The sequence below is a fragment of the Lipophrys pholis genome (assembly GCF_963383615.2).
Source record: "Lipophrys pholis genome assembly, chromosome: 19".
NCBI lineage: Eukaryota > Metazoa > Chordata > Actinopteri > Blenniiformes > Blenniidae > Lipophrys > Lipophrys pholis.
In genome coordinates this window covers 5,899,060-5,911,658 of record NC_137647.1, presented here as the reverse complement: position 1 = coordinate 5,911,658, position 12,599 = coordinate 5,899,060, and the positions used below count along the sequence as shown (strand labels likewise).

The following is a 12,599-nucleotide window of genomic DNA, read 5'->3' as shown; positions in this document are numbered from 1 at the left end:
CAACACAACTTTTATCTTAAAATATCTTAAAATAACAACAAATATGAAAAAGACTCTTTGCAAACTTGCCCCCTTATTATGCCTATGACAAACATAAGTCGCAAAAGTATCAAACATGTGAAAAATACTCTAGAAATGAGCTCATTCCCATTATCACATCATCATCCTTGCAGTTTTTGCAATTCTTACCTTCAGCAGTTTAGTTAAAACTAATTTGGATCTTTTTAAATATAATTATATAGCTATTGGCACTTAGAAGTCAGTACATCTGATTGGGGGAAATTTTTTTTTTTTTTTAAAACACTACCTGACTTAAGCTACAATAGAAATACCCTCCTCCATTAAATACAAGTCATGCTGTTGTTAAGAGACTTTGAGTCTCATTTATTTTGGCACATTCATCACGCATAAAATGAGAGAATGACATTTAGCCTCCTCTCTGCCATTATGTCCCACATGATTCATGCCATGATAATTCAGTGTTAACTGGAAGAGGTTCGTGTGAGTCCATCAGCGCAGCCGCTACACTTTGTAAACCACCCAGGCAGCAACGCCAGCGAGACACGATTATCTCAGTGGCAACATAAATCAAGGGGGAAGTTGTTGCGTGATTTACATAACTGATACGGTGATATATCAAACTTCATAGAGTGGAACCCTACTTCTGAATAGACACACACACACACACACACACACAAGAGTCTGGTCCACCCAGGCCAACAAGTACACACACACTTGATTGTAGTCGCCCATTATTTTCCCATGCAAATTAAACTCTGATCCACCAGCACATTTCACAGACAAATGCACCCAGACGGTGGACAAAAACTGTGGAAAAAAACAGACAAACACAACTGTGTGAAAACTCACTCCTCACTCCCATTTAAAGTAAATCATCCGTGGACGTCAATAAGGGAAAGAGAGTTTAAAAAAAATTCAAGGTGAAGTGCTTCAACAAGACAACAACGGCTGAAAACCATCGACCTCGTCTACTTCCCTACCGAGTATCAAAACAGCCACAAGTTGTGAAAAGTTTCACGCTCGCGTCGCAAACAGTTAAAGGTTTGGTTCCCGCTGGGAGCTGGCCTTTCTAAAAGTGCCTGCACCTCCCCCCTCCGGGCGCCGCCGGGCCCGTTACATGAGGCGGTCTGACAGGTGGGCCTGAGGTTTGGGAGGGTAATGCGACGCAACCTGATTGTCACTTTGGCTCCACGTTTGACCTTCAAAGGTTAGAATGACCTCCAGTGGAGTTGTGGGAAGAAACTCTCCCTCGCTTCTTATCAGCAAAGGTCACTTTGTTTTTGTTTTGCTTTGTTTGTTTGTTTTTTTGTCTCGTAAAGAAATATATATTTTATCAATCTGTGGGGGGGATTTGTGGAAGAGTTTGGAGTTAAAAAAGGGACACACATTTTAAAGAAGGTATAATGTAAGAAAAACTGTAAGAAATCATGGATTTATTATACTTTTCTGGGACATATATATGTATTTTTATGTATTTAATATATGTATAATTGTAGTAGAATATAGTACATAATGTTACTAATATAACATTGTGCGCTATGTTGTTTTTCTGTCTTCTTTGTTTCGTAAATACAAAGAAAAAAAATATTTGTAATCAGTTTCTTTGTTGTAGTCTTTTCCGAACATGAATTAAATAAAACTATTCTTCCTTAGTGGAGCTAAAATTGTCCGAATTGACCAAAAACTGCTGCAAATTGGACCCTACCACCTCTTGGGTGACGGCAGATGCTTGTTTTATTGAGCAATTACTGACATTTCGGCTTTTCACTCAGAACCCTTTTACAGCTAAAATACACTGTGAAACAATTCTTTGGGGAAAGCGTTCGACCGGGATGCCGTGGTCAACATGCTCGCCTCAATGGCAGTTTGAGTTCGATGACGTAATCGTGGGAAACGAACAATTTATTAATTGTTTGTGCATGTCTCATGCTGAAATATTTGAGATAAGAACAAAATCAAAAGTAAAATCTGAAGGGGAAACGCATTCATCTGTATATTTTACCTTTCAAAGGGGAAAACATTTTTAAAAGGAACTAATAAGAAAATGTATTATACAACAATTGTCAAAAGCACTGTTTTTTAAAACGTATTATTTCTCGTTTTTCACAATTTAAAGTGAAATATTTTATATAGAATATCTACAATATCACAAATTCTATGCCTTTTTTCCTGTAAATGCCAACTTGTAGTTGAGAATAAAGATGTAATTATATCACGTTTGTGAAGACATCGCTAATGTTGTTTGAAACGTTGCTGTGTAAACGTGAAACTTATCCGAAACAAACAAAAGTAAAAACAATGCGTTTTGTTCTTAATTTGTCATGTAAACGGAGCCTGAGTTGAGGTCACACTCGTCTGATCCCAGAAAGATCCCCGTTACATACATGAATTACTTCTTTTCCCCATTTTTACACATTTCATCATCATCATCATCATCATCATTATCATTACGTCATCCAATGGGCCAGATTGTTTCCTGCTCACAGGCTAGTTTGAGCCCCGAGGCTTCACATTTGACGCCAGGGGACAAAATGCCCCCAATGACAAGGATCATCAATAAGTCTTGATGATCCATGAATTTTTTATCTATTTTTTTTTCTATTTGATGAGGAAAAAACTAAAAAGTTTGGGAGAAGAGAGTCCCGACTGTTAGATCTTCTGCAAATCAAAGTCAGAATTCCTCCAAAGAAAAAAAGAGCATCTTGTGTACGGCCAAGCGTGTTCAGCGCAGCGAGGATGTTTTACTGCTTCGGGGCGAGCTGCCATAATAGAGGAAAACATTCATTTTGCTCTCTGACAGAAAATCTTGCAGGAGAACATGTGGTCATCAGTCGGTGAGCTCCAGCTGAAGGACCGTGATCTCACACGTGAAAGAGTACGTCTACCAGTAAGCGGCTCATTCGGATGTTGTGGTTTAAGACCTAAGAGGGGCATTTAAAGAAAAGTAGCTCCTCCGTGCAGGGGTTGATTACTCTCTAGGTATGACACATAATAAAGCTGTCATTTATGTTTTGTGTTTCCAGAAGTTGTGTTCAAAGATGTGGCACCAATGCAAAAATAGAAGAAATCATGGGAGAGTTTGACACGTTTTCACAGCATTCTACCTTTTTGTAATTGATTTTTTTACACCACTGCTGATCCGCCCAACCTGAGAAAAGCCCAGAGGAACGAAGAAACAGTGTGATGATGAGACTTGCTTTTTAAATGAGGCCACCTTTACTCAGAAATACACGCATCTGAACAGGCGTCAACCAAAACACTGCGCGGCTGCCGTGTAACTGTTGTACTCCAAAGTGCTTAGGATTTAAGCTCAAAGCAAGCAAATATCTTTCCACGATGAGATTATGCCGGATCAAAACACCAGATCCAATTTTAACTCAGTCCCACGTTTCCTACCTGTGGGGAACTCTGCGGGCACGACGTCAGTGTCTCCGGCTACCAACGAGGGCACGATCCACGTGTAGCCGTAGCCGGTGATGCCGACGGAGTGGGCCACCTCGAAGATGGTGTTGGCCTCCTCCTTAGTGCAGTAGAGGAGAATGACCGGGCTCTGGAGCTTCTTCAGCTGGTTCTGAATCTTTGAGTCTCCGTCGTCGACGGACATGTCCAGCAGCAGAACTTCCTCCATTTCCCAGCCCACGAAACTGTTCTCGATGGTGTTACGAATCTGGATGCGCCAAAGGAGAAACGTCATGTTGAGTTGTTGTCATCTGGATTTGACACTTCTACTGTTTTAGATTGACACGGTTACATCACCAAATATGTCTAGTTGGGATTTAAGTAGTACAACCTCACAACAGGGAGTATCTGATGGGGATTCAGTAATATTGTGATACTGACGACCAAACCAAGTTAGTTAAACTTTATTAGGCTGTTTTAGAAAGTGTGATGAGGGAGAATATGACAACATTGTGAATACATCTGCTTCAGATTAAAAAGAGGAAAGAGATTTTTTCTTCTACAGAATCTGTTTGACTACAGGCTTGATTCATCCTGTGTTCTGAATATGAGTTGTTACTATCAGACAGACAATAACAGGGTTTAGAAGTGTAAAACAGATCAGTTTAAAAAAACTTGGGTGATTTGATTTCCAAAAAGAGGACCGCTTTCCCCAGTTTACCAGTACTTTCAATGATACACAAAGTTTACTCAAATTATATGCAACAAAGGATCACAAGAGCCAGTCAATCTATATACATGAATTGGGCCCAGGTCTCATGACAACGTTTTAAGTGAAAAACCTAACGCATCGTTTTTCATTTCATTTACTCCGAGACATTTTGAAAATGATACATGAAAATGGCAGAAACACTAAAAACTGTCGGGACACTAGTTGGTGCTTTTGTTTGTTTTTGTAATGAATTCACAGACACATGCATGCAGAGAACAATACGCTATAAACATTTAACAATGTTTTCTACAGTGTCCACTCAGCGTCAGAGCATTTTCTTTTTGGAAAAGTTCCACCTTGGGAGCCGTTTTCAAAACATTTAGTTTTCAGTGGCTCCAAGCACCATTGTCGGACACCCGAAATGCAAAGAAAGTTTTCACTTGAAAATGTCATAAATAAATGTCATATAAACAGGTCCTTATAGTCCCCGGAAAAACAAGATATGCAAAATAGGACATTTAGTCAATTCACTTAAACAGTAACACGGATTATCAAGATGTCACAAGTCATCCTGGAGAATGTATTCACAAATAATTTCCTGTCCATTATTTTTTATTATTATTTGTGTTTCAAATAGTTTTGCTATCTCTCCATATATCAATCATAAAGATAAATTAGAGGTGACATAATTGCAGAGCGATACGGGCATAATAACTGGCCTAATGTCAATTTTTCTAATACAACATTCAGCCACAAGATGATGTATTCACTCGACTCATAACAGTAATTATAACTATTGGTTTACTTAATACACATACACGTGTTTTCAATTGTAATGTTACAAATGAATGTAACTTTCTATATAAATTCAGGACACTGTGACAAGTTGACAAAGATATTTATATTTTAGTTAAAGAAAATCGACTTTTTGCAGCGAGGAAGTTCAAGAATTTAGCCGCAGCTGCTGCTGCTGCTTCTTCCCAGGTTGAATTGAGGACAGATGGGACTCTGGAATGACTCAATACACCATCTTGTGGTTTGAAGTGGTATTATAAAAACTGGACATGTTCAGCTTAGTGTGTTGCTCCGCAAACTTCTATATATTTTCCACCAGCACAACGAAATGACATCTCTCAGATTACATAATAATCCATTAAGATTTGCATTGTATTGACAATCTTAGGCTGTTTTGAACGCTTTACAAATACACAGATGAATCGTTTGCATGTCAAACTAATTAATTCATTTATGGTTTTATCATTAATGTTTTATATTTGTGTTTTTGTGATGCACTTAGGGACAATTTGTCTGTTAGTGTTGTATATACATTAAGCTGCTCTTTTTCCAGAAAGAATACGCTCATTTATGCAGTAAATCTCCCAGTACAGTGCTGCTGAAATATCTCTGCTGTGGAAGCTGTTGTTTCTCCCACACCGTGCCATTTTTCCTCTACGTCCTGATTATTTGTGCATGTTGCCTCAGCTGCATGCCGTTACCTTGGTGACAAAGTCCTGGTAACCCGGGTAGTACGTTGTGACAATGGAGAAGATGTACCAGTCATATTCCTCCATGATGTTGAGGATGACTGAAGCCTGCTGCTCGATGGAGGGGCCGAACTGAAAGAACATGGAGTTGTCATCCTGCAAATGACAGAACAAAGGCGCAGAGTGTGAATGGTTATGCAACAGCACCGGCCTGGACTTTAATATAGCCGGCTCTGCGCACACACAAACACACAAACACACATGGGAGAATAGCGGCTGCTTAAAGGACGACGGCGGTTTTGTAACAATATTGGTGCGCACATTAATTTATCTGCCTCTGTTCTCTCGCTCGCGGAGGAGAATCGGAGAGGACACCTCTCGGGGTTGTAATGATACCAGTCATGATTTTCATTAGTTGCCTTTATGACTCCTTTTAATGAGTTTGTACATGGGGGTGGCGGGAGTGGATTCTGGGAACACAAAGCCGCTGTCCTTAATCTCATTGATCATTTTCATCAATTTGTTTTTTATAGCAGGCAACAAATCAATTCCAGTGCAGCCCGGACATTCCGAGATTTATATTGGCAAGCAATGTACTGGAGGTGGCACAGACAGACCCAAAACGCCAACGTACACAAACATTAACTGTGGTTTAATTTAAAAAGAAAAAAACCACAGAAAGAGCAGAAAACCAAACAGTTTTACTGTCAGACATTGCTAATGCACTGATACCCAAGCTTGTGCCTCGGCATCAGTGTTAAAGTGGAATATTGAGGTGGACAGAAGAAGAGGAGGAGGAGGTGAGAAATACTAGTCTAGACAAGACTGCAGCCCTGCAACAAGAACTTCTTGTTGTGCATGTGAGTCAATTTGTGTTTGTCCAACTCTCGTTTCCACAAGGTACAGTAGTGTGTTTATGTTCCTGGACATTCATCCAGCCAATATGGCAAATTATATGAATGGAAATCCATTGTGTTCGGCTGAATGCGCGAGTCATGTGCTGACAGTCAGACCAGAGAGGCTGAACTCCTGGAGCGTCACTTGGCATCAGATTCTAACCTGCTCCACCTCAGGGGATCCACATGGGCTGATTGTCGGCTTTTTTTCCTGCATAAACCAGTTTGTTCAGGATGTTGGAGACAGTTTTCTTTTTTTAGTAACTTTTTCCCCCCTCAAAATTGAGATATAAATTGTTCATTACAAAATACATGTACCTGCTTACGTTTTACAATACACTTTTAGGTAGCTTCAAAACATGTATAATATTGCCACATGTATCATGTCTTTTGACAAATATGGATTATGATCATGATACAGCCGAGGAAATCTCTCATACATCACCCCCTTCGTCACTCCTTCCATTTTCTCCCATCAAGTCCCTCCGGCCCGCAAAAACATTTACAAAACAAATCCTTCATCCCAAATGCAATAGCCACTTTAAACAAAATGAAATAAGAAACCGGACTGCACATATGTATAAATGTTATTCCATTTTTATCAGTTACTGTTTCTGTTTCACAGTTCCTTTGTGTCTTCCTTGTTTCTTAAGTGTGTTATAAATATGTGTTGTATTTTATTGTTTAGGGCCTCGTCAAAGAAGAATTTCGGTCACAGCTTGGGGCTATCCATCAATCTATCTATCTATCTATCTATCTATCTATCTATCTATCAATAAACCATGCTGTGTTAAGGCCTCTTGTTATAATGGGAACATACATTTAAAGTCCAGACTTCACATAATGTGGGGACAAAAGTTATTGCATCTCTCAGACCAGCCAATTTGATTACAAATTTCAAAAAGTTTCACTTTCTGTAAACCTAGCACTTTTAGTATTTGATGAAGGATATTTGTAGATATCCAGGTTGAGGGAATGAGAACACTTTCCTGTGCTTTGCAGTGTAAAAGTGTCTCTGAAGCGGCTTTCTGCTTGAGTTGCACTACAATGTTGCACCTCGTGCAAAATAGTTTTCACCCACTGAATGCAAAATTTGTAAAAAAAAAAAAGTTCTGCAGGATCAATCCATTTATTTTCTAAACAGCTTTAATCTCACTCAGGGTTGTGGATTACTGGAGCCAATCCCAGCTGACTCTGGGTAAAGGCAGGGTACACAGGTTACCAGTTCATCATCGGGTAAACACACAGATTTATGCCTACGAGCAAGTTGCAGTCACACATTAACCTCAAAGCGTGTGTTTTTGGACTGTGGGAGGAAATACAGAATTGACTTGGAACGGGGAACTTCTCACTGTGAGCCAAGTGTCCCGACCACTACACCGCCATGTGGCTCATTATGCGGGCTCTGCAAAGGTTCCTCTGTGATTTCCTGAATGATATTTCAACTGACATGGCATGCGTGGTTACATGTTGATGCATGTAAAGCTCAAAACGACGGTAAGGCCACGCTGGCAGTGCAGGGTATTTCTGAACCGTGTTAATCACTGCGATCATACAATTGATGGGATCAGAGCAACAGCATCAAGGTGGCGTGTTCAGGAATGCAAAGTGAGCGAGGAACCCTGCTGCAAATGATGAAGGCAGCGTGCTGCATCCGGCAGGTTGAAGACGTGTCGTTATCCTCTGCAGCGTGAAATGTAAAACAGCCTCCGAGTTCAACGCAGCAGCTACGTCTCGGAATCATTAAATAATGATGCGTTTGTGGATGTTGTGTAAGTTAAATCCATTTGTTGCTCAACTTTCTGCCTCCATCTTTCTCTCTCATCCTTCACCCATCTCCATCCATCTCTTCTCACACTCTGCTGTCCCATTAATACCACTGGAATTACTGCCAGGGCACAGTTATAATTGAATTTCCAGACTTGTGCACTCCCGTTCTACCCTGCTTTATCCTCCACAGAGCGGCCCTGCCACCCTGCTCCCCCCGCACACACCCCCACACACCCCACCATTTCCTCCGGCTTCCTCTTTTCAATTGCTCTATTCTTAAGAGCAGTATTAATGTACTGCCCAACACACTCATGCAGAGTTCCAGAGGTCTGCAGGATTTTCATTAGCCTTTGAGAGAAGTACATGCCAAAGGAAGAGCAAACTCAGAAAGTGAAGGTGGGGGGGGGGGGGGGGGGGGACAAAGGAAGGGAGGGGTAAAATAAAGAACCACTGGTGGGAGTGGGTTGACTGAAATGAAGTGCTGCAAAAACACCAGTCTTCATTTACAGCAACAATAATTAGGGTCTGGCCACATTATCACCTCTGCTGGCACGAGGTGATCGATTAGTGGGTATTAAAACTCCCAGAGGAGGATCGCAAGGCCAACGAGTCAGTCAGCCAGACACCGGGAAGCCAGGCCAGCCAGGCTTTGAATACTCTCTCAGCCGGTCGCTGTCTTCTTCTGTGGATCCACGGCTTACGTCAGAGCTGGCTACTGTACACAGACAACAATACAATGCAGCAGGATGAATGGCCAGTGGAGAGAGAGAGGAAGATGGAGAGATACGGCGAGAGGCAGAAAAAAGGAGCAGATAAAACTACAGAGGAGAAAGCAGATGAGACAAAAGAGGCAAAACAGAGAGAAAAGGAATTAGGAAGAATGAAAAATAGAGATGTACACAAAAGTGGCGTGAGTGCGGTTGAGGTTTTAAGACCCAGGAGGGATGGAGGCAGAGGACAATGAGGGGACAATAGGATGAATGGAGAAGAAGAGGGCAGGCTGGCAAGACGGCTGTGATCCTGCGTGGAACGAGCGAGCGGTGAAGGGGCAGGGAGCCAGGAGTCGCTGGTGGAGGTGGAGGTGGAGGTGTGTGTGTGTGTGTGTGTGTGTGTGTGTGTGTGTGTGTGTCAGGCAGTCAGCCAGCCGTTTACGCAGGAAGAGGATAAGCTTGAGTTGTTCGACCACGGAGGACCGCTGCTGTCAGAAAGACGAGACAGAAACGGGACACGTGTGGCCTCCTCAACAGGAAACGTGTGCGACTCTATCCCCCGATAGAGTCGCTTTGTACGTCTGTATGAGCACCTGTGTGCGCATTTTGGCCTGAATTTTTACTCGTGTTTTGGCAAGTATGCGTTTGTGGAGGTTTTGTTTCAGTCGGCCTGAATGTTCTATATGTGTGTGTCTGTGTGTGGTTGACTGGCCTTGCTCTGTCAGAGGAGCCAGATCTGCCCCACAGCCTCCAAATGAGTGCACTCACAGACTCACGGACTAGTTATTTGACTCGGAGGGGAGAGGGAGAGTCAATAAATCAGGTATTTCAATTACACACACAGGGGCACATCAGTGACTGCAAAAGAAATAGACCCACTTCCATTCTAACTCCATAATATGGGCGCGCGCACACGTGCACATTCGAATGGGTTTAAACACTAACATCAGGGTGTCTCAGAGAGGCACAGAAATGTACACGATTCCAAACTCAGCCTTGAAATGAGAATTCAAACGCACACGACACGTAAACTCCGCAATCACACACTCGCATACTCGGGCGTTGCTATGGACACACACAAGCACTCGTACATGCTTTAAATAACGCAGCAGAAAAGCAGGAGGCATGCTGCTCAGCAGGAGAGTGCACTGCATCGCAATCACGTAACGCAACGCAAATGGGAAGATGCAGGTCAAGTACAAACGTTTGCGCTTAGATTTGTTGGATTCTGTGCATAAAAATTTAGATTTTATCACTCACAATAATTTGTTCTTTTAAAATGTTCACTATCTCCTCTGCTCGTCTCTCAAGATTAAATGTGCTGTAACCTTTAAAGAAAGCCAGTGTGTTTCCTGATTGTCATTTATGCTAAGCTAACTGGTAGCTGTGAGACTGTTTTAAATATTGTTGTATAAATTGTATTACTACAATCAAATAAATCTTCAGCAAAGATTTCTAATCGACTCTATTTGTACAGAATTTGAGAAAATCACGGCACAGTCAAATGTGGAAATGTGGATTGTATGAGTGTTTGGGTATTTGCGATTTCCACAAAGTTGATAACACCACATTTTTTTTCCACAGCTGATGATGGATTTTATCGGGTCTTATCACATAATATTTCAAACGACGTTACTCTCTCGCAGACGCACGTAACCGAGTACTGGTAGTTCCTTCAAAACTACAGTCCCGGCTACACAACAATGTTTTGAACGCCAAACTTCTCTGAAATGAGGACGTACGTCTTCACTTGAAACGCTGGGGTGTAAACGGGGCCTAAGAAACTTGTAGAAGCAAAGTGTTTTAATATTCAGAACCGCCAGCTACCATCACAACCGGAGATCATTGACATACAGGAAGCCTGCAGACATGTGCCTACCTGTCTTTTATCAAGGACCCTGTAGCGCCGCATTACGGAATAATGGTGCAAAAATTTTAATAATTTAATACATTTTCCAACTCATTATGTAATAAAACCACATTTTGTAATAATCTGCCACATTTTGTAATAACATTCTTGAACGAATTTTGGAATAACTTGTTACATATTGCAACAGTTATTATAATGCGAGTATTCCACTTTTTTGTTAAATCCAATAATTCGGTGCATTATGTAATAAGTTTTGCCCTTTATCCATATACATGGTTCTATGTTTAATAATGAGAAAAAAAATGCAAGCTTCAGTTTGACTAGAATTATATGTTACCCTTTGTTTTTGCTCATGTCCTGCCAACATAGCAATGGTAGAATGCAGCTCTATATCAGGTTTAACATTTTAGATCAGCTGCCATTGTGGCTGGTAGATTTTTAAAGTTAAAAGCCAATCAGTATTTCCACCAGTATTTCCACCAGTATTTCTGTTTTTTTGAAGAAATGAAACCAGATTGTAAAGGCTACCCAGTGTCTTTTAATCATTTAACAAGCATTTTGTAATAACTGTTGCAATATGTAACTGGTTATTACACAATGCGGCAAAGTTTATTACAAAATGCGGCATTATTATATAATGAGTTGAACATTTATTACATATTGCACCATTATTACATAATGCGGCACTACAGACCTCCCACAAGTTTATGTTCCAACTTACAACAACATAAGAGACACAAAAGTTGCCACAAGCAACAAAGTGTAATAAGAATTTATCAAATCTCACTTCTATTTTGGGTGTTGAATAAATGCAAGAAATCAAACAAATAAACTTCTCAAGATTTAGATGTAATCACTGGGCAAAAAAAAGACATTCTCACTTATATATGCCAAACAGGTAGTTTTTCTTTGTGAGGGAGTCGAGATCGGGCTGATGGAAATAGTGCGAGTGGAAGAGAGACAAAGCTTGAGAAGGTAGAGAAAGTCAGAGAGAGATGATGGTGTCTGTTGCTGGGAGGTTTTTTGGCAATGCATATTTCTATCCTGCCTATAAAAGAGCCTTTGAACTTGGAGGGGGGGGGGGGGGGGGGGGTTCGATTGACTGCCGCTACACTGCCTGATGGAGTGAGAAGCCAGCCAGAGAGAGAGAGAGAGAAAGCAAGAGTGGGAGGTGAGGCGGGAGGAACGAGAGAACAGCTGGCCTTCGCTTGAATATAGTGAATTTAAAAGACAGTGGGCAGGAGATATAAACTCACCACAGCCACAGGCATTCACACACACACGTTCATTTCCGATAAAGCCTGCGAGCACGAGCCGCCATCACCACGTGCGCTCAAATTACGTATTGATGACGAGTCGTCCCCTCGCTTCCCTCCTCCTCCCGTCCCTCGCTCACGCTCTCTCGCTTCACACACTACCCCCCCCCCCCCCCCCCCTCTACCTCAATTAAAGCTCGCCTCGCTCCTCGTCTTTTTCTCCCCTTCGTGTTCGCCCCTCTCATGCCTCATCATCACATTTCTTATCATGGAAGCCTACTTATCTTTAATCAAACACATACAAGCTTAATTAGCCTGCACATTTGTCAGACGATCATCTAATTAACAGTGACCTTATTTTAAGTACTTTTTGAGTCTTAATTTGAAGGGGGAAAAAAAAAAATACAGGTCTTCATTAAAACTATATTTCTGCCTTAACGTCACTTTGACTGCGACGTGACAGTCCTGTTAGAGCAGCCGT

The 12,599-nt window shown here is 41.4% G+C and overlaps 1 protein-coding gene across 1 annotated transcript in view; it reads right to left on the bottom strand.

Annotated features, from left to right (window-relative positions):
- The window catches only part of grin2ba (glutamate receptor, ionotropic, N-methyl D-aspartate 2B-a), a gene marked incomplete at both ends in the record, with an annotated part of 139,291 nt that overhangs the window by 54,033 nt on the left and 72,659 nt on the right, over window positions 1-12,599 (bottom strand). The window contains 2 exon segments of the mRNA XM_080487578.1: window positions 3,418-3,688; window positions 5,629-5,772. Coding sequence (XP_080343704.1) covers window positions 3,418-3,688; window positions 5,629-5,772 — 415 coding nt within the window.